Source organism: Tyto alba, unplaced genomic scaffold (genome assembly GCF_018691265.1).
Source record: "Tyto alba isolate M040663 unplaced genomic scaffold, T.alba_DEE_v4.0 Super-Scaffold_12, whole genome shotgun sequence".
Classification (NCBI taxonomy): domain Eukaryota; kingdom Metazoa; phylum Chordata; class Aves; order Strigiformes; family Tytonidae; genus Tyto; species Tyto alba.
In genome coordinates this window covers 5297301-5318259 of record NW_024881274.1, presented here as the reverse complement: position 1 = coordinate 5318259, position 20959 = coordinate 5297301, and the positions used below count along the sequence as shown (strand labels likewise).

The 20959-nt window shown below is 50.0% G+C and overlaps 2 protein-coding genes and 1 long non-coding RNA gene across 5 annotated transcripts in view; 2 read left to right on the top strand and 1 right to left on the bottom strand.

Moving 5' to 3' along the window:
* Nucleotides 1–1535: 1535 nt before the first annotated feature.
* On the bottom strand, nucleotides 1536–5461 carry MRPL45 (mitochondrial ribosomal protein L45). 2 transcript variants are annotated; one of them, XM_033004159.2, is made up of 8 exons: nucleotides 5366–5461; nucleotides 4890–5082; nucleotides 4539–4656; nucleotides 4045–4143; nucleotides 3378–3426; nucleotides 2997–3146; nucleotides 2739–2912; nucleotides 1536–2261 (listed from the first exon to the last, which is right to left on the bottom strand). In XM_033004159.2, exons 1-8 carry the CDS (start codon nucleotides 5420–5422, stop codon nucleotides 2202–2204), a joined length of 900 nt encoding a protein of 299 aa, XP_032860050.2. In that variant the 5' UTR covers nucleotides 5423–5461; the 3' UTR covers nucleotides 1536–2201. The 2 variants fall into 2 exon arrangements, with proteins under 2 accessions (XP_032860050.2, XP_042643153.1); XM_042787219.1 differs by having other exon boundaries at nucleotides 5378–5461.
* Nucleotides 5462–5670: 209 nt separating this feature from the next.
* LOC122152852 lies at nucleotides 5671–7594 on the top strand. The gene is made up of 2 exons (XR_006164829.1): nucleotides 5671–6130; nucleotides 6641–7594. It is a non-coding gene; the product is annotated as an uncharacterized LOC122152852 (long non-coding RNA).
* A 3776-nt stretch (nucleotides 7595–11370) lies between these two features.
* Nucleotides 11371–20959, top strand: part of NPEPPS (aminopeptidase puromycin sensitive) — a 39291-nt gene continuing 29702 nt past the window's right edge. The window contains exons 1-2 of one of the 2 annotated variants that reach the window (XM_042787476.1): nucleotides 11371–11547; nucleotides 20400–20484. In XM_042787476.1, coding sequence (XP_042643410.1) covers nucleotides 11425–11547; nucleotides 20400–20484 — 208 coding nt within the window. In that variant the 5' untranslated portion in view covers nucleotides 11371–11424. Of the gene's footprint in view, nucleotides 11548–16022; nucleotides 16107–20399; nucleotides 20485–20959 lie in introns of those variants that run through there. The other variant, XM_042787477.1, reaches the window with a different exon arrangement.

The following is a 20959-nucleotide window of genomic DNA, read 5'->3' as shown; positions in this document are numbered from 1 at the left end:
TCCTTTGGGGCAGAGATGCAGACAGACTCCTGCATGACAGGGAAGCTGCTGAGATCACGGAGGCTCGGTGATCTCCAGAGCATCAGACAGGGCTCCCGGGTTTGCCATTGCTCCAACCCAGCAACTCATAAATGTGGAGGGGAAGGGATGCGGCTCTACGCATGGGGAGCAGCCTCAGGGTCAGCAAGGCAGCAGCTGGGAAACGATGAGTCCCCAGATTTGTCCCTCTGCTCCACTTCAATGGAAGCAAATAAGAACAGAAGCGAAGTTTTTTGTCCTCCCTCTGATGTTCCTGAGCTGGGGCTCAGGGCTCATCCTGCTGTTCCTTTGTCATTTACTTCCACTCTCCTTAGAAAGTGGCGTTGCTGTAGTGTGCTGTCTGTGGTCTTCTGGTCTTCAGCGCTGAATGTCAAACCATCATCCAACTGTGTAAGTAAGTGTACATACAGAAAATAAAAAGTATTATCTGCAGAGTGCACACGTAGTGGCTGCTTTATGGGCTGCGGGTAGGATACTAAACATGCTCAAAGAAGAGGTACAACAGAAAAGCAGCGAGGCTGCGAAGGAAGCCCAGGAACAAAAGTGGTTGAGTCGCAGAGGGTTGAATATTGGCAAAGGAGGTGGGGAGCTACACACTGCCGGAGGGGAAGGAAAGGCCATTCTCCCAGAAAAGCCAGCCACTCCACCAGAAAACACCTTCTTTTCATTCAGTGCCAGAGCTGAAGAACCTTGTCTGTAGGTCTTGGTTGGGGAGTGACGTCCCCACCTGGCTGTAAGCCGCCCGAATCACACCAGACACAGAGCAGGCAGCTCACCCCGATTTATTTTAGCGCCTAGCCCAGCTCGCATAGGCTGGAGCACTGAATCTCTCTTCAGCTCGTGAATGCAGCGTAGGCAGAAGGCTCGATATAGAAGGTTCTTTCAGGAAAGGCAGATTGTGACACCCCTCTGATTCCCAAAAAGATAAAAGGAATTCCATCACTGGCTCCTCTCCTCACAGAACATAAAGATGATATTCTGCCCTTTCAAAAGAACATCATTCACAAGAAACACTGAACAAATCTCCAGGCATAAGCAGCTATATCTCTCCTACAGCACGGTCCGTAAAATCCCTTTCAAGGAAGAAGGAAAAAAAAGCACTTTTTTTGTGCAACACTCACAAGCTCTGGAAAATGGCCGAGTTAAAAAGCAGGATAAGGTTGAAAAATAAAATGCTTTGCTGTTTGATGACTAGTGAATATTTTGCTCTGTGACTAGGAGTAAAGGGAATTTATGTGAGCAAAACAGAGCAAGAACAGATTATCAGGCTTACTCCCAGACATGGAAAAAGGCAACCTCTGGGTTGCCTTTTCCTGACCCACACAGCCTGCAAAACCAGGGGACCTGATGCGAATGTCATCACGTCCACAGGATGGTGCCAGCCACTCACTAACAACATCCCAGTGCTGACTTCATCAGTGTCTGCAACAAATGCACCAAAACTCATCAGCTATGAGAAATGCTGCCTTTCAAGAAGGTGCTGGTAGACACAAACATTGATCTTAGGAGTCAAAAAATTTTATTAAGTATCAGTGCTGTGCTGCAGCCCCGTTGGGAAGCTTGGCCACTACCAAGCACCCATTCAGCAGGAGTCCAGCTGCAGTACCCACCCAGGAGAACTTGAAGTGTGCTTGCTGCTCTTCCCTGTTTTCTGTTAAAAAAAGCCTGGGAATCAGTACAGAAAGGGAAAGAGGATGGGAAAAGAAAGTGCCAGCACCTACTGTGGCAAGTTTTAACGCAAGCCCAGCAGGTCTACGACACTTCCCATGGAAGTGCCAAATCTCCCGTGTCTGGACAGACTTCTGCTGCCAAGGGCTCTCACGATGCAAGTTCAGGACAGAGGTTAGCCTAGAGAGCGGTCCTGATGAGAACAGGCTTCTCATCTTCACAGAAACACAGAGAGGGTTAAGCTGCAGCACACTAAGTCTACTTGGACAGAGTAAAGCTCTTCTCAGAGCTCATCTGAATCCCCCTCTCAGGCCCCTCTTGCTCCTTTAAGGACAACTTCTTAGTGACTGGAGTCCATTTCTGAAGCCGCTTTGTTTGTTGATTGCTCGCTGGAAAGGCACAGCCATATCCAGTCCGCTATCTCCACAGACATTCTCCCCTTCTTCCCCCCAGGGTTGCTTGCACTCCTGGCTCTGTACAGGCTCTGGGGCTTCTTACTTTGTTTCTTCATACTCTTGCGAGGGATCCAAGGTTGGGCCAGGAATCATCACCGTCTGAAAAAGTAAGGGACAAAGTCAGCATGCCACAGAGCAGCTCTGAACTGTTGTAACAGGAATTCATCACGTTACAGAGCACGAGAAAGGGCAAGCAGGGGGTTCTGGTGATGCAAAGGCCTCGCACAGGAAGATGACCAGATGGCAGCAGCACGGAGGACACAGAGGAGGAACGGGATGACACGCCTTGTTTTTTGTAACACAGGAAGACAAGAGCACCCACATCATTTAGCCAGGCTATGTACAGGGAGCAGTAAGCCCCTCAATTACCACATACGTGTCAAACGCCCTCAGCCTCCTATTACAGCTTCCAGGTGCTAGAGCCTGATAATGCCACATTAATAAATAGGTCTGCTTGCAGATTAATCCCCCACCTTCACGCTACAAGAAGCTCAGCTTTGGTTTTGTCCAGAATTAACTAGAGACCTGTGTTTCACAGGCACAAGTCACGCTGGTGCCTTTTCCTGGTGGCATTACCTTAACAATGGGGTCCTTCGGTGGAGCCCACTCCGGAACGATCTTGCCATGCATCCTCCACGTGCCATATGGGTTGACCAAGTACCTCTCAAACACGACATACTCCAAAACGTCCTTGGGCACCTGCTCCCCACCATACATCAGCCGCCCAAAGCGGTCATAGATTGCCAGAATCTGTAAAAAGAGCCAAGAAATGTATGTTGGGCCAGCAGCAGGTTGGAGTCAGTTGAGGAATGCAAGGGGCACAAGGGGACGTACCTGCCGCGTGTGCATCCGCACCGTCACCTGGCCATACAGGTTGCCTCGATTCACCATGCTGTCGCATCGAACATGAACCACTCGTGGAGGCTCCAGAGACTCCACAAAACTCCACCGGATGGTCTTGTACCTGTTCCCACGGACCATTTCCTGTATAAAGGAAATAATAAGCACCAACTCACTTAGGATCTAAACTGAGTGACAAGCAAACTACTATATACAACAGAGCTTTTATTCGTCAGCTACTCCTTAGACTTGTGCTTTCCCTCCCAGCTCTGTCTTTACTGTGTCCAGAAAAAAATGAGACAGACAATCAGGTTTAAAGAGCCTTAAGGACCACGGAAGAGATCAAGGACACGCTACATCCAGATAAACACTTACCGGGTAGCAGTGCTCTGTCACCAGGGAATGAAGTTTCTGCTTGTTAAAACTGCAAGTGAAACACACCCAGTTACTTGAATACACATATTGTAAAAAGGCTTACTCGCAAATTCCTGCTTCCCCAGAACACACACAATCTACTGGCAAAACAGAAAGGGCAAAATTCTCAGCTGCGATCTCAGAATGAAATCGGAGCATGAACGCAAGGTGGCTGACAAGGCTTCAGGGAAAGACACAACATCCTTTGGAAGCCAGTTATGACCTAAGTGTTTTATTGATGTTTGGAATTGTAACCAAGAATGATGCAGTTTTGAAATCTGTTTTGTTACTGGAAAGTGGAGAAAGCCAGTGCAGTATCATTTCCTATCCAGACAATTCCCTGCAGCGTGATTGTGAACAGCACCAAACACCCACACATCTGCTGTAACACGAGTGGTGCAACAGCTCATCTCCTTTGCAGGTCAGGTCAAAATGAATTTTCTGCAACCTGCTTTTCATTATCAAAAGCAAGAGGGTACTGTCCAACTCTCTGACACCACCCTTCAGAGATGGGGGCAGAAAAAGATGAAGTACTTGTTGCAGAGGAGGCACAAGGATTAGAAAGACAAGGAAGAAAACCAGAGAACCAGGTCCAACATAACCACAACAGACAGAAGAGGGGTCTTACTTTGCCAGGCAGTTGTTAGCTTCAATAAATATCTCCTGCGCCTTCTCTGGAAAGGTTTTAGTGCTGAAATCCGGATCATGATCTTTCACCTTCCGCAGACTGAAAAGACAAGAAAAGCTCTACAGTGAGTAAAAAACAACTTGGAAGTGTCTTGCACATTTCAGACGATGGCAGCGATCTTATTCGGCTCGAGCCCAGCTTTTACCAGGCAGCAAGTGAGAACTGGAGACTCTCCACTGAGACGTAACTTCTAGGTGCTCGTAAAACATAGTGCTGCAAACCCAGAGAATCCTCAAGAAAATGAGTGCACGCTGCATCCATTCACACCGGGACAGGTGCCTCGTGTTCACCCTCACACCAGGGACTCCTGGTTAAGTGGTACGACAGCAGCAATATAAGAAGTGGGTAGAAAACAAAACGCACCATCTTACCACTGCAAGAAGGAACCGAGCAAAACATCTGCACCACAAAATAATTAAAAAGGGGGTACGTACGCTAGCTGGGAGGTGGCAGTCTGCTTCAGCTTCTCCATCTTTTGCTTCAGCCCATCTTTGGACAGGGAAGTCAAGCGGGCATCGCCCTCAGGTGGGACATAAGGGTCTATAATACCAGCTACATGAGAGAGAAGAAAGGTCAGGAGAAGGCTTAAAACCAGCAAAATGAAAGAAACAGAGAGGCAGGACCTTGGCTGCTGGGGGCTGGAAAAGCAGGATTCCACCCTGATGGTGTTTGAAAGATGAAATATGAGCATGCAGAGAACTGCTAGTCTAATAGCTAATTGCTCCACACTGCTACTTCGCATTAGTTTTGCCCTTGAGAAGAGACCAAAGCAGACTTTCTACCACCTGTGCAGGCCAAGTAGAAAGGCCGTTCTATACGATCTTCAGGAAGCACTTTCCCCAAAGACCTGAGTCTCCTCTCCTTCTCTTCAGGGGTCAGGTCTCTGGCCCACTCAGGGACAGAAAGCCGCCTCTTTGTTCTCACTGGGACAAGAAGACAGGCCGGAACCGCTCCAGGGCGGAGCACAGACTCCACAGCCTAAGGAAGAGAAAAAACAAAGCCATGGAGAGTTAGCCCAACGGCCGAAAACCAACACCAACATTCTGATTTATTCCCTTCCACACCTCCCAAACACAAAGCAGCTGGAAATACACCTAACGCCACTACCTGCAGCCCTCCCTGCCCCACGGCCCTCCCCATATTCCCTCGCCCCTGACTCCCCACACCCCTCCCGCGGCCCCCCAGCCCCCACCATGACTCCTCAGCCCGTTCCTCTCCACCCCCTCCTCGCCAGCCCCTCGGCCCCGCTCCCGGGCCCCCCCCGCCAGCACACCCTGAGGCCCAGCCGCCCCAGGCCCGCCTTCATGGCGGCCGCCATCTTCCCACCGCGCGGCCCGCCGGGATGTGGGCGTGGCCGGGGGCGGGGGGCGTGGCCGAGAGGCGCCGCGCGCGGAGGTGGCGGGGCCAGCGGGAACCCGCGGCGCGGCGGCGAGTGGAAAATTCCATCGGCTGCGGGGGGGGGGGGATGGGGGGGGGGGAGGCTCCGCCCCGAGCGCTCAGCGGGGGCGACCCCGGTGCAGTGGAGCGGGGGGGGGGGGCTCTTGCAGCTCTAGGGGCGCCCACGGTGCCACACGCGACAAACCCGCCCCATTCAGGGGGTGCTGGGGGTGGGGGGGGGTTGGGGTGTCAGAGCCCCCTCACCCCCACCCTGGATCTGCTCAGCCCCCCCCAGCAGCTGCGATCGGTGCCCGATGCTTTTGGCGTTGCAAACTGCAGCAACGCCGGTGGAGGGGCGGGGGGGCTCAGGGACCCGAAAATGTCCTGCAGCCCCCGAAAATGGCGCCGGGGTGCAGCAGCTCCGAGGGTGCAGCAGCTCTAGGGGTGCAGCAGCTCCGGGGGTGCAGCAGCTCCGGGGGTGCAGCAGCTCTAGGGGTGCAGCAGCTCTAGGGGTGCAGCAGCTCCGGGGGTGCAGCCCCGATGCCCTAAAGCAAACCACCCTTTTCCCAAACCTCTTCCCTTTGAAATTCCAGCTCCAGGAGCCCCAGGGACACCCCGGGGATGCTCAGCACCCACCCGCAGCCGCAGGGTGAGGCCTCGGTTTGTCTTTCAGACCCAAAGGCAAACGCAGCACGGGGGGGGGGGGGTGTGGGGTGTGTGTGCGAACCCCGGGGTGGCCCCCCGGGAGTGGGGGGGCTCGTCGGGAGGCTCCTGGCTGCGCTCGCTCAGCCTGGCCGTGCTCCCAGTTTGCTTTGGGGACTGTTGATCTTGGCTACGAGGAAGCGTTGCTCCAGAGGACAGCTGGTTAATGTGTAGTGACGGCTTCGCTGTGCCCGAGACCGTTGATCCCAGCCCACGCTGTTATCTGTGCTGGTTGTGAGCGGGATGAGCTGGGAGCGGCCCCGTGGGGCTGGGCCGGGGGTGGGGGGGGGCACGGGAGAGGAGCCGGGCACCCAGGGGTGGGGGGATTGCATCTGCATCCCAGCAGCGGCTCCAAAAGCCTGGCATGATGCTCGCGGGGGCTGAAAAAAAATAGGAGAGGGAGGGAACCTCTTGGCTGCACCCCTGCCAGGAAAACTGGAACTTGTTTCCCCTCCAGAAAACAGGGCTGAAGCCTCGGGGCTGCGGAGCCAGTCCCGGAGCAGCCAGGACTGAGTCACCAACCCCAGCGCCCCACAGCCTCGGCGCTTTCCCACAGCTTGGGACTCGTGGGGCTGGATTTTCCCAGCCCTTCTGGCTTTTCCGGCTGCAGAGCTGCCCTGTGATGCCATCTCAGCCGGTTTTACCACCATGGGCAGCCGTTTCAGGGCTCTGGCAGCCTCCTGGGGTCACATCCTTGCCGTGGGGGGCTTCTGGGGAGCACAGTCCAGGAGCATCCTTGCCTGCTGTGGTTTGGACTGGGGCTTGCCGCAGCAGCGGTGGCCTCTGGAGGTGCCACTTGACGGTGCCCCCAGCCCACGTGTGACCTTCCCCTTGCAAAACCACCACGCAGGGATTTGCCCCAAGGGAGAGCGGGACCAGGGCTGGGATTTGGAGGGACCTGTGCATCAAAAGAAGTGGGATGAGCTCAGCGCCCACCCAAAGCTGAGCTGTCCCAGCCAGCTCCAGGAAGGGGCTTGGCCACATTTGCCTCCATTCTTGCGCAACTCGCCCCAGGTACAGGGCCACGGGCAGACCCGCATGCATCTGTCGCCATGCAGTGAGAGGGGGAAGCGATGCAAAACTCCACCCAACCCCCCAAGGAACAGCCTGCGGAGCAAGAGGCCCCAGGAGCCACTTTGCAGCTTCGAACTCGCTGTTGTCCCCGTGCTCCCAAATACCAGAGATTCCTGCTCTAAGCCGCCGGCCCAGACCTGCGAGGCAGGATTAGCCGGTGCCCTCCGGCTGCTCCGCTCTCTGAAGGAACAGCAAAAACTCCAGCAAAAGAGAGAAGAAAAGAAAAGCCTCTCTTGGGATCTTTCTTTTTCTTTTCTTCCCCTTTTTCCCCCTTGTTTTCCTAATTAAAATGGTGCACTGACAGCGGTTGGTGGCTGCAGTCTCTGGGCTAATTACAGCTCCTGGCTTCCACCCCGTCCGTTTGTCCCCAGGCCCTCCCCAGTCTGGCGCTGCGGGAGAACCCAGTCTGGTTGGGACATGGTGGAGGCAGCGGCTTCCCCCCAGCTTTCTCGGTGGAGGCTCGCTCTTTCTTCCTTTCTTTCCTTCTGGATTCTTGCTGACAGCAGCATCTGTCATCTAACAATATCTCCCGCGCGGACCAGCAGCCGCAGAAGGCACCCGGAGCCCTTTGCAGAGCACAAGCGACGCGGCCGCCGAGCCCCCTCGCTGTCCCCGAGAGGGCACCCAGTGACCCGCGTGGCCAACGGGGACAGGAATTAAAGCTCAGAGGAGACAATCCCCGCCGCCTCCCTCCCGCAGTGTTGAGCAGCTCGGCTCCAGGAATAGGTTTATCCTGCCCCTGACCTTGCTGCCTGCCCCGCCGTGGCTCTTCCTCTGGCCATGGGCACCGAAATGGGGGGCGAGGCGGGAGGAGAGGAGATTTTTGCCCCAGCGAGGTCTCTCAGCACAACTGTGGCGTGATTGGGCTTCACCCTGCTGGCCGGCCACGGTGGCTTCGGGGTATCCCCAGCATGGCACTGCCCGGCTGAGTCCTCCTCCATCCAGCCCGGCTGCAAATCACGCGTGGAGGGTCCTCACCCAACCCACGCCGAGCCGTGGGGTCACGGCTCCAGCCCTTTCCTCGTTGCGGCGGGTGGTGGTGGTGGGGAAATGGGAACTTTCTCCCCAGAACCCCACTGGCATCGCAGGCGTGAACTCGCTTGCAACAACGACGACGTCAAAACTTTCCCCGGCCCCGAGTCCCAGCGCTGACACGTCACCATGCGGGACCGTGTCCGTGTGTCCCGCGGGGCTTCGCACCCCATGGAGGAGTTGGGAGGGGACAGTGGCCGGAGCAAGGGGAGGGCGGCAGCTGCCTGAACCCCCCGCAAGGCTCCAGCTGTTTCCTTCTCTCCCTTCCCCTCCTCGGGGCTCTGCGAGCACAATGCAGCCCCGCAGAAGCCCCAGATGAACCCGGGCTCATCAGCTGTTTGGTTTTTATAATGATGTGCTAAGAGTTTTCTGTACTTTCTCCGTGCCCCAGTTTGTGCCGCCGGCTCCTCCAGATCTCAGCGAATCCCCACTCCCTCTCTCACTCGGCGCTAACTTATATTTTAAACAGCGAGGTACCACTTTTAGCAAAAATAAATCTCTTTGGGGAGAGGTGGGGGGGAAAGAAAAAAAGGAGCAATTGCAGTTTCTACTGGTGGAAGGCAATTAATGATTTCCTGCCTCTGCGAGCTGTGCTTCCTTCTTAAAACGAGGGAGGTTGTGGCACCCACAAAGACGCAGCAAGCTTCCTTTTGGGGGGCTGAGACTCAACCGTGTCCGTGTTTAAGGCCCTGCAGAGCCCACGGCTGAGTCCTGAGGCCACGAGCAGGGCTGGGCTGTGGCTCTCACCCCGCAAACTGGGTGCGGGGAAAGCCACCGCGGCCGCTGGCGCAGGCTCCCCTCTTCCAGAGGAATTCAATTTTTCACCCTTCTTTTTCCCATATAAAGCCTTTATTAAGAATTTTTAAACTTCCTGCTGGTGTTTGTCACAAACCCAAACAGCCATCCAGCATCACCCACTTGGGACATTTATTACCCTGTAAATACTGTTCGCTGTATTGTGTACATAGCTTTTTAAGACGGATTCCTTACATAGCATCTTCCCCAAGCCTCAGCGATGCTCCGCAGCGCTGCTGACCCCGGGTGAGCAGGGAAAGCCCCCGAAGGGCTGTGGCACCCCAGGGTGGGCACCAGTGGCTGCTCAGCCACGGGAAAAGCACAGAAGTCCCTTTCTGCTCAAGAGCTTAAGAGTTTTTTGGGTCGGTTTGTTGTTTGGTTTGTTTTTTTTTTTTTTCCCACTTACGAGGACGTGAGCCTGGCCACGAAGGGCTGCTGCACGCGTGTCAGCAAGCCCTGGGGTTTTACCAGGAGCCCTGCAACACCCAGGTTTCACCTTGATGCTGCGGTTCAAGCACAGGGAGGAGGAGGAGGAGAGCAGTTGTTAACTCAGAGTGGGGAGAAAAGCAACTCCACATAGCTGTCCGGACACGTAAAGCAAGCCTGGAGGACAGGACACCTTCTCCGCACTCCACACATACACATTGTTGTAATTTTGCTGCAAAGTCCAAGAGGTTTAAGCTGATGTCATGATTTTTTTTTTTTTTTTTTTTTTTTTAACGCGGGAGGTTTGCAATAGTTATCGCCCAAGGTCTGGGGGCAGTGATGCCTTATCTGGACCTGGGGAGCACGGAAGTGACCGAGCGCGGGGGGAGAAGGGGCCCTGTGTGCTCCAGATAGAAGGGTCGGATGCTGCGTGGTGCCCAGTGGGTGCTCGGAGGGTTGGATGGGTGCTGAGCAGCCCGGGAAACACCTCAAGCAGCGCGTGGGGCCTGCCGGCTGCTAGGTGCTGGGAAAAAGGAATTGATAAAAATAATCCAAAAAATAATAATTAAAAAACAAAACAAAACAAAAACTCTAAAGAGAACTAGTAGAAAAACTCGGGACACAAGATATGGGAGCTCATTAAACATTTGCAGAGGGTCCCGGCTTGGATTTAAGGCCGGGGGGGGCTGCACCCATGGGTGCCCCGGAGGGAGGGGCCCTGCCCCGCTGCTGGGGGACAGAGCTGCCAGGCGATGCCAGGCCCGTGGCCCCAGGGCCCCCCCTGGACCCATTAACGGGGGGCACCGTGCCAGCCCCCCCCCCCGTACTGGGAGCACCGGGAACCCCCGTTAATAGCAGGTATTGTGTCAGCCCTTCTCAGTACTGGGAGTCTCCGTTAACGGGGGGCACCGTGCCAGCCCCCCCCCCACCCCCCCGTACTGGGAGCACCGGGAACCCCCGTTAATAGCAGGTATTGTGTCAGCCCTTCTCAGTACTGGGAGTCTCCGTTAACGGGGGGCACCGTGCCAGCGCCCCCCCCCCCCCCCGTACTGGGAGCACCGGGAACCCCCGTTAATAGCAGATATTGTGTCAGCCCTTCTCAGTACTGGGAGTCTCCGTTAACGGGGGGCACCGTGCCAGCCCCCCCCCCCCCCCCCCCCCCCGTACTGGGAGCACCGGGAACCCCCGTCAATAGCAGATATTGTGTCAGCCCTTCTCAGTACTGGGAGTCTCCGTTAACGGGGGGCACCGTGCCAGCCCCCCCCCCCCCCCCCCCCCCCGTACTGGGAGCACCGGGAACCCCCGTTACTGGCTGGCACGGTGCCAGCCCCGCTGCCCGCGCGGACCGACACCCCCCGGGGGCGCGTGGGGCGGGGCGGGGCGGGACGGGGCGGACAACCAGAGCGCGCAGGCGCGCCAGCCCGCGACGTTTACGCAACGCGCTCGCGCCGCTCTACGTGCGCGGCCGCGTGGCGCCGCCGCCGCCGCCGCGCGCACGCGCACGCGCTGTTCCTCCTCCTCCTCCTCCTCTTCTCCCCCCCTTTACACCCCCCCCCCCCCCCACTCACACACACACACACACACACCGGCCGCCTCGTGCCGGGAGCGCGCGCGCGCGCGCCCCCGCCCCTCCCTCCCTCCTCCTCCTCCTCCTCCTCCTCCTCCGCCGCCGCCGCCGCCGCTCCTCGCCCTCCCGCCCCGCTCTCGGTGTCTCGGTGCGGGGCCGCCGCGTCCCCCGCAGTCAGCCTTCCCGCCTGCCGGCCCTCCCCGCACCGCCCCCCCCCCCCCCCCCCCCAGTCGCCCCCTCCCCCGCCGCCCCGCCGCGGGGGGGCGCAGCCCCGCACCCCCCCTTCCCTCCCCCCCCCCCCCCCCCCCCCCCCCCCCCGTTTTCCCCCCTCCCGCCGCCGCCTCGCCATGCCGGAGAAGCGGCCCTTCGAGCGGCTGCCCGCCGACGTGTCCCCCCTCAACTACGGACTCTGCCTCAAGCCTGACCTCATCGACTTCACCTTCGAGGGCAAGCTGGAGGCCGCCGTGCAGGTAGGGCCCCAGCCCCTCCTCCTCCGTCCCCCCCCCCCCCCCTTCTCCCGCGGGGACCCTTCCCTCAGCCCGCTGCCCCCGCCGCCGGGCCCGGCCTCCCCCCTTACCTCCCTCACGGAGCCCCGTCAGCCAGCGGGGCCCCGATCCCCCCGCCCTTTTCCCCTTCCCTTCCTCGCCGCTGGGCCCTCAGGGCCTTCCCCCTCCCTCAGCCCGCCGCGGCCCGGCCCTCGGCGCGGTGGAGCCGGCCAGGCAGGTGCAGGGAGACCGCTCGGAGCTGACTTCCCCCCCCACCTCCACCGCGCCGCGGTCTCCGCCCTCCTTTTCCATTCAGCCTATACATATATATGTGTATATATATATATAATCTCCCCTTTTCCACCTCGGGGCTAGGCGGCCGGGAAGGGGAGAGGGCAGCCGGCGGGCCCCGCCCTGCCCCGCTCCGGCCCCCGAGGGGAGCGGGAGCGGCCGGGGAAGGGCTGGGGGCCTCGCCCCGCCGCCACGGCTCCCCCCCGGGCTGCGGGGGGGGGGTGCCTGGCCCGATCCCCCCCCCACCCCCCCCGGCTTTTCTCCCGCTAGCAAAAGTCCGTATGTAGGTTAGGCGTGGAGCAGTCGGAGCCGCAGAGATCTGCCTCGCTGATATCCTTGGCTTCCCCCGAATCCGTAGTGAGCACCCTGTTCCTGTTTTCAGCCTTCCGCATGCTGCTTTTATCTATCTCCAGCCGTTCAGATGGCTCGGGATTTTGCTGGAAAGGCAAACTACCACATATGCAATTAAATGAGAACTCCCCCGGTGTAGTACGGTAAGCTGGTAGGCCTCAGTGTCATGAAAAGCTTGAAGTCAGTGAAGCGAGAGGCTCAGTTAACAGTGGGAAGGGGTGTGCAAACTAAAAACGCCCTGTCTTCTGCCTTGTCTGAAAGGCAAAAGCTTCCCCGTGTTCATGCTTCAAAGGCAGAACGTTTGATGAAAGCCCTGAAGTCTCATAGTCATTCTCAGGCTGCTGTGCCAAGATTTCCTAAATTTGCTTTCATGTATTTCCTTGTGCAGTGGTTTGAAATAGATGCAGAATTGTAAGGGCTTACCGGACTTTTTTTCTTAAAATGGGATGGCTGAAGTGAGAGCTTAAAAATATTTGAAGGAGATTTTTAAATACTGAGATGTGTACAGATTTAAATCTTGGTCTAAAGAGGTGGTTAAAACCCACTTTTAAAATGAGGTAACATTAGGGTAATAAAACTGCTGAATCTGAAGCACAGGTACAGAAGAGCACGAGTGCCTCACTGGGCCAGTGTCTGGTGTCTGTGGAAGCTGGGGAGGGCAAAAGGCTGTGGATGATAGTGAATCTTGTGACTTTTGGGACCTGGAGGAAGACGACCAGAGATGAGTAAGTTTGTGTCATGTGGAAGAAATACTGAAAACATAAATCGCCTTGTGGATTTTGTTCTAGCTCAAGTCCTCCGGCTGCTGCTGTCTTTGGAGTCTGTTTGACAATGCATCAGCCTGGGTGTGAATGCTAGATTGAGAAATTCCCAGTCTCTTCTGTCTTAATCCTAGCCACCTATTCCTGTCTTCGCACCCAAGTTGCTGCTCCTCAGTCCTGTTACAGCTGTGGGGCTGTGCTGTAAATGGGATCACTGAAATCATCCAGGTTAAAAATAACACTGGGGGGAGGGGAATAGTAGCTTTTTAAGCCACCATTGCCACGGAGGAGAAAGTAGTACTGAACAGGAACCTTGGAAATTTAGTTTAAATCCAGGAATAATGGAGGCTTCTTGTGGAGATGGTAGTTGGTTTGCAGCTTTTAGTCCTGTTGAGATATTTCTAATATTGTTTGCTATTCAGGGGATTGCTCAATGAATTCCTAGAGCGATGGATACCACCTGACAATGTGAAATCCTGGACTTTCCTACCAGCTGATGGCATGTGCTAAGGAAGAACACTGATCTGGCAGGTTCAGAGTTGTAAAAAAAACTCTTGTTCACATCAGGGTGAGCTGATCTGATATTCCCATGGTAGAGAGGATTAAAAAAATATAGGGCAAGGTTTTAAAAACATATCTGAAGTATATCTCATTTAAATAACTTTTAACAACCATAGATCGAAGAATCGTGAGGCCACATCCCAGCTGCAGGCAAGTACAGGAGAGGTACAGGAAGGTGTGAGGGGTGAGTGTTCGCATGCTTGTCTCAAGGTGGAAATTTGGAGAAGTTTGCTGTGGCCACCAGCGTCCAAAGCATGGGAAAGACACATTCCAGAAAACTGGAGGGTAACTATTCTGCACCTTAATGGAGAGAACAACCAGCTCACCTATAGTATGAGGTAGTCAGGATATTTTTTGTACAAGGGAATGGCTTACTTAAGAATATGCTAACATTTACTAGTTGTTTGTTATTGAGCTGGGATTGAATCTAGAAAATAAAAAATCATTTGTGTGCTTTGAGATCTAATTGGTTCAATTAAGGACCTGCTAGCCGTTTCTGCTAGCACCTTTTAGTAAGGTGGAGTGGAGCTCATTGGAGGCGTTCTGTTTTCAGTATACTTGAGAGCTTTGGCATACATTGTACAGTTGTCGAGTAAAAGTGATTTTATGTTAAGACACAAACTTTGAATTCTCCAGAATTTGGGTAGGGAGATACATACATGGCCTCCCCTTGAAGGTCCAGGTACTGTCTTTTATAACCAGTTAAGAATAATTATCAGTCCCTCTGCTCCATTCCAGTATGTTCATGGCTGGACAAGCAGTAATCCACAGCAAGTACTTAAACCAGTGATGCTTTCTGACCTGCGGGGTGAGTACTGAAACTTTGACACCAGAATAAATTTGTTTACTCACAGAATTAGGAAAACTTTTAATTACTTACATCAAAAGAGTTTGTTTTGTTACTTCGCATCTTTAATGGCAAACTGGAATTAGTGAGGGCTGTGATACTTAGTCAAGATACTACAAGTAAACACTTGATCAGTCAGTTTGTGTTTCTCACAGCCATTAAATAGGATTTGGCAGCCCTTTGTGTAGAATTTTGGTAAGTCTTTGGGCTTGAGCACCAAGCCATAAAGAAATGTTCAATAACCTTCCACTCTTGGCTTTGGGGCAGTAAACTTGTGTTGGCTTTTGTACACAGAAATAACTTAAGACATTTTATGCCACAATAATAAATATTACACTTATATGGTTCCTTCAAATAAGTTTCAGAGGATAAAGCCTTTTATGATTCATAAGATAAGGCTGTTGCTTCAGTGTCAGCAGTGACCAGGTTGATTTCTGAGTCTTAAAAAGAAATGATACGTGTTTGTAGTTTATTGTGGCACATAGCTTTTAGGTTAGGGAGTGGACCCCTGTCTAGTATTTGTTGTTTCTTGATAAAGGAACAATGCTGAAATCTGTCTTTTGATAGTTTAATTTCGGAGCCTTTTGAAGCTGTGCTTATTAAGTATCTGGTAACCTATATATTAAGTTTTGTCCAGTTACTTGAGGTTTTTAAATAACGTAATTTGTGGTCATATGAATGTTTTTGAACACTGTAGAACTGTGTAACAATTTTATAAACTGACAGTATAAAATTGCCATTTATCACAGTTAAAAACCCCAGAATCCTTAACTGAACTATTTCACAAGGAAACCTTATCACAGCTAGGACAAAACGTGGTTGCAGGAGAATCAGGCGCTGTGTGTCGGTAGCAGATCGGGACCTGAAATAGTCGACCGCTCACAATTCTGTGATCATTCCATCAGTTATGTCATCTTTTAGCATTTTAAACTGTTGATTTGTTGGGTGTGTGTGGATGTTTCTGAATGAGCACAATTAAGATGGGTTTTTTTGGTGTGGGTTTTTTTTTTTTTTTTTGGGTGGAAATAGTTCATCTACTTTATTCATCTGTTAACTTGAGATTTAATTATTCTAACCCTGATTCTCAGGGTCTAGTTATCAGTGCAGTGCACTCATATTACTCAGTGTCTAGGTCAACTTTTTTTCCATTCTGCTTTTGGCTCCTGGGAGGCCTGACTGAGGGCTGGAACAAAGAGGGGATGTGTGGCTGTTCTGTTCTTCAGCATCATGCCGAAAAGGCAAACATGAGTAACTAGCAACAGAAACAAACATCTGGCTCCCAAAGTTCAATGGTTATTTTAAGCTTCTATTTAGAAGTTCTTAACGCTGTCATGGCTCCAAACGATCACCTGTCTGGTGCAGGGTGTAGTGGCACAGAGCTTCAGAAAGGTGCATGGTTGTCTTCTAACTTCCTGGTATTTAGCTCTATGTAAACTACCTTCTTTGGAGACCAGTGTGTGGTGATTCATTTCTTTCCTTAAAAACTACAGTGAGGTGTTTCTTGGTTGCAAAGCAACCTATCTATAAAGAATTTACAAGCTGAGGTAGATGGCTCTCTTAAATATCTTTCACAGTCCCTTTAATATGTCTTAAGGATATTCTGTTATATTTAGCAATGTTTAACCTGTATCTGTTGCTTTTTATAGGTTAATTATGCGGTATCTGCTAGACTAAAGAATGTGTAGTCTTCTGATCCTGCTGCATGCCAGTTAAAGATTAATTGTGACACTCTTGTATGTAAATCTTGAAAAATTAAGCTTAATGGGTGTAGTATTTGTGCTCAGTATCTCCTGGGGGTGAGGGGGGAAGTTGTCTGGTATAAATATATGGTCGTGTTATCCTGCATTGTAACTTACATTTCCAGCACATGTCATTATGTCTGAATTTGGGTGCTAAAGGTACCATGCTGAGTGTTCAAGTCTGGTGCTTCAAAGTCAAGACCTCGGGGCTCTGTGTACCCTTACACCACCATTTTTTCAAAAATAGGAATGCATTTGCTCTTCTCCTCCACAGAAAGGCCTCTTTCAGTTCTGTAATTCATATGGCTAAGATGATTGCATTGATTATAGTTATGAAGGGATTTACTTGTCTATGTGAATTTGACACTTCTGAAGTATGTGTGACTGCTATGGATGAATGTAGTTGGATGCTCTTTAGAATGAAGTGATTTTTTCCAGTGGGCCAGTTAGTTGTGACATTGGTAATTTTACTACTTGGCTACCATAATTTGCTCAAGATGCAGATTAATAAAGCTTTCTATTCCTTCTCCCACTGAAATTTTGAATTCTTAAACAGATACATCCTAGAACACAACTGAGGTAATTTTAGTTGTTTATTTTTAGAGAGTAAAATGCTACAAACATACATGCTTGTTATAATGCTATGTTTAGAAAAGGACTCTGAAGCCAAGTGACAGATTTTCATTATCTGGTCTTATAAATGGCTCTAGAGAACTAGATTTGACTATATAAGATGGCTTTTGCTGGACCTCATCCTGTATTTCAGGTAGGCTGGCATTCTGCTGAAGCCATTCAAATTCTTGTTTCTAATGTCCTAAATAGGTTTCTCCATCAAGTCCTTTCCTGCTTTGGTAACTGGTGAAAATCAAAAGCTTTATGGCATCTTTGAGTCCTAGTTGGCAGAGCCAACTAATTAGCCTTTTTAGCTCTTCTTCTGTCAAATTATATTACCTCGGAAAACTTTTGAGGGGACCTTAAACTGTTATCTCCTTTTGGGTGAGATTTTTCCTTCTCAGAAGCAAGTGCTGAGCACCAATGTGAATGTGGAGGGGGTTGGGAAGTGTGTGTCAGCTTAATCTAATGGCAGGTTACTGACACAGTTAAAGCATGTTAAAGGTCTGTAGTTTTATTGCAGGGCAGACCTGCTTTGTGGTATCTGTGTGTGGCTAATCTCAATAGGTATTTGAATTCTGATTAATGTTAGTAGAGTTTCCTCAAAAGCAACAGGTTTAAAGTTTTGAAACATTCCTTCATTACATATATTGGTCTTAGTTTATCTGCTGCTTTTAAGCATGTCAGCCTTATGTACTTTCATTGTGGGCATTTGTAGCTTGCTCTTACCTTAATTAGCTGCTTCTTGTTAAAGAGTAAATTTATTTTATTATACAGTAAGGTGAAGCAGGGTGACAGTTCGCATATATACATCTTTGTAATTGGTTATACCTTAAGCAGTGAGATGCTTTTTTGCCTTTTAATGTGATTGCATTCATGAAAAGTACTGCATGAGCAGAATATCTGTCTTCTAAAACATAGCATTAGCAAAAATGCAAAAGCAGTTTCAAGGTATCACTTACCGTAAAACACATTAATTCATCTTGATAATATATATGGTATCTGTAAGCATTAGGGTATAGGTTCTTGTGAGATAAAATGGTCATAAGTATGCTGGGTGGCTTATAGTTTTGTTTTGGTTTTGTTCTTACAGGTGTGTCTGTACTTTAGTGGATCAGAGGGAGGAGGTTCTCATGCTGGAGCCTATGTGGCAATATGAAAACATTTCCCCCCCACACCCCAAACTGAGAGCCTCAGAAGTGTGCTGTACAGTCCACTGTCAATATTCATATCTGCACACTGAGTTTTGCCCTTTGTTTTTCAGGAGTTGGAGGGTAAACATTTTTTAGGCTACTGGTTTACTCAGTCCCTTTGAATGTTTTCTAGTGTTGCACTCTTGTAAAACTGGCTTGATATTTGTAGGAGATAAGAAAAAAAATCTAAAAATAGGTAATTGCCTTTCTGAGGAGCCTCTGAAGTTGTCTGCTTAAACCTAAACTTTCTTTTTCCGTAAGCGTAGTGCTACACTGAAAATTATTCTGTCCTCAGAAGAGGTTGTTTTTTAAAGATCGAGCCTATTGTTAAATCCAGTATTGTCTGCAATTTGGACAGCTCTTTATGCATCTTGAATTCTTAATCCAGAGAGATTTGGATTTGTAGATTGAATAAGAGTCTCTACTAGACATTTATACAAAGCTTTCTCGTTCTGATTTTTCTGTGTTTTAGCAGACCTTGAAAAACCCCAAACGCTAAGATTGTGATGAAAATTGTTGGGCTTTCTTCTTGGGTTTTGGGAAGTGTTGTAATCCTTTAGTTTCAGGCACACCAAGTTGGGGGGGAAAAAAAAAAAAAATCAGATGGTAGGTCTTTACCAGAACCATCAAATCTAACCTGTGTCACTTCAGCTGTTACATTTGGTCATTTTATGCTTTGCAAGCATGTTTTTAGAATCAGGTGAAGTTTATTAGGTAACATTGTTTTGATTTTATTACCATAAAGAGACAACGTGGTGAAAATAACACAACTCTTCTGCACTGTTCTGTACTGCACACTGCTGCAGGGTGGCTGACAAGCTGGATTTGGAAAGATTCACTAATAGTTACGCTTGTCAAAAATTTCATAAACCCTTACGTAATATTTATTATACAAACAATTCTGTTAGTAGGAATAAGCCATAGACATTTGCTTCAGAAGCAAAGTTGGTGACTGAGGTTACAAAGAAGCTGCTGAGTTAGGTTTGTCTTGTGTTAACCATCCACCGAGGGGGTTGGAGTATCTGGCACTAGCCCTTTGGTTAACAGATTATTAGACTAGATGGACCGTTCTTATGATGTGGGTACGCCTATTAAGTTATACATTTAAATTTCTTAAGCCTTTCTTATCACTGACTAGACTTGAATTTGGTTTTTATGTACACAATGACTAAGGAGCCATTCTTTCAGTGAGCCTAGGTGGAAGGGCTTAGGACTGAATATCTGCTTCCGTTTACTCATTTTGTGTAGATGCCAGCTCCTTTATGGCAGACTGATAAGTGTCTGCTTCAATTATGACACCTCAGCTTATTATTTTGGCTTTACTTGCAATAAATGCATTTACACTCATGCTCAAGTGGTGAGCTGGCGTGCACATGCAAAGCTACAGGGGTGAGGAAGCTCTTGATTCATGGGAACCAGTTTCCATCACAAAGAGGTCCAGCTGGTTTCTGCTGTGTTCACACATGGATAGCTAGAGTGATGGCTACAGGTGTTAACAGGGCATTTTAAGGCTATAATAGTGAAAAACCAAGAAATGGATGTAAGTCCTTATGCTTTAATGAATTTACTGTCTGGGGTAGGAAGCCATTCTCTTGTGCATATGTTAAACTTTAGTTGGCTGTTATAGAAATTTTTGTTCCTTTGTATAAAGAAGTGGCGTTGTCTACTGCTAGAAATTGTATCCTGGACTAGCAGGGTTACCAGCTCAATCCAGTATGATGATTTTAGTGCTTTCAGCCATAAGCTTCTAAATAATTCCTAGTTTAGTTCCCAAATATTTTACCCCTTTGTAATTAATTGATATTTAATTTGAATTCCTCTGTATTCAAGCTCTTGCATCCAAATAGAAAGCTGGCACAGTGAGACAGTTTATTACTACGCTGGGAGCTGGCCACTTGTTAAATAAAGCAAAGTGTGTGTAGCCAAGAGCTGGCAGAAGGAAGGCTTTCAGGAAAATGTAAAGGCGAATTTCTTGACAGATGTTTTTAAACTAAGAAGTTCTTACAGTGTTGACAGTTTAGGACACAGTATCATAGGCTGTATTTCGGATCATCTCTGAAAGATGTAAGTTTGTGTTCGAAGGCTTTCACTATGGTTTCCTGGAGGTCATGTCTAAAAGGAAGCTTACAGGCAGTCTATCTGTTTTTATTGGTCTTGGATTCCCAGGCATGTACAAGGGGCCTATTGTCAAGCTTTCATACAAATTTTTAGCAGGCAGTTCATTCCCTTAAATAATTTACAGTGTTGATAAGTAGACCTAGATGCCTTGAGCATGATTCAAGTGCACATGTTCTGGAAGAAATGAGAGCAGTCAGTGGGGAATACCTTTTTCTTCTTCACAACTCTTAACCACTAAATTTTATTGCACGGTTGATGATGGAGTGGTTTCTAGATTAAAGGGAGGTGGGGATGCCTACCCAAGGGAGCTCAAGAGTGTAGGGAACACCATTTCTTCTTGATGCTTATAAAATTTCTCTTCCAGGTGAAACAGGCAACCAACCAAATTGTGATGAACTGTGCTGACATTGACATTATTACAGCTTCCTATGCACCAGAAGGAGATGAAGGTAGGACTGCTTTTTTGCTGGAGTTTTTACGTGTTAATCCATTTAATTTCTGACATGAGGTGCTGTTGCCAACAGTTAACAACTTTGATTGCAAAATGACATAACCATTTGATAAGCTGACCTACCCCTAGAAGCACAAAATTAATTACCTAACCTTTATTCTCTTCTCATCACTACCATTTGCATCGTGTTTAAAAAAGTTACAGCAAGCTTCCATGAAATCTAAGTTCTATTCCATCATGCCTGAGTGTTGTAGGTAAAAGGATGGCTGACTGTTTTTACATTATTACTGTTTATCTTTATACTGGATAACTCTGTAAGAACATGATCTGGACCTATGGACTTTGCAATATTGACAAAATCTGTGACAAGGGTTTAGGGAAGGAATACGTCACTAATGACCTGCAGTAAGAAATACTTATTGGGAAGGATTTGAAAAAGTACAGAAGCCACTTAATTGATGTTTAGCAGGATG

What these genes read in the sequence shown, in the direction of transcription:
- MRPL45 (XM_033004159.2), bottom strand. Translation starts at nt 5,422, where the DNA reads ATGGCGGCCGCCATGAAGGCGGGCCTGGGGCGGCTGGGCCTCAGGGTG. An exon ending in ACTGCCACCTCCCAGCTAGC is followed by an intron (nt 4,144 to 4,538) that starts GTACGTACCCCC and finishes TTGTCTTTTCAG; the next exon opens with TCTGCGGAAGGTGAAAGATC. An exon ending in GCTAACAACTGCCTGGCAAA is followed by an intron (nt 3,427 to 4,044) that starts GTAAGACCCCTC and finishes TTTCACTTGCAG; the next exon opens with TTTTAACAAGCAGAAACTTC.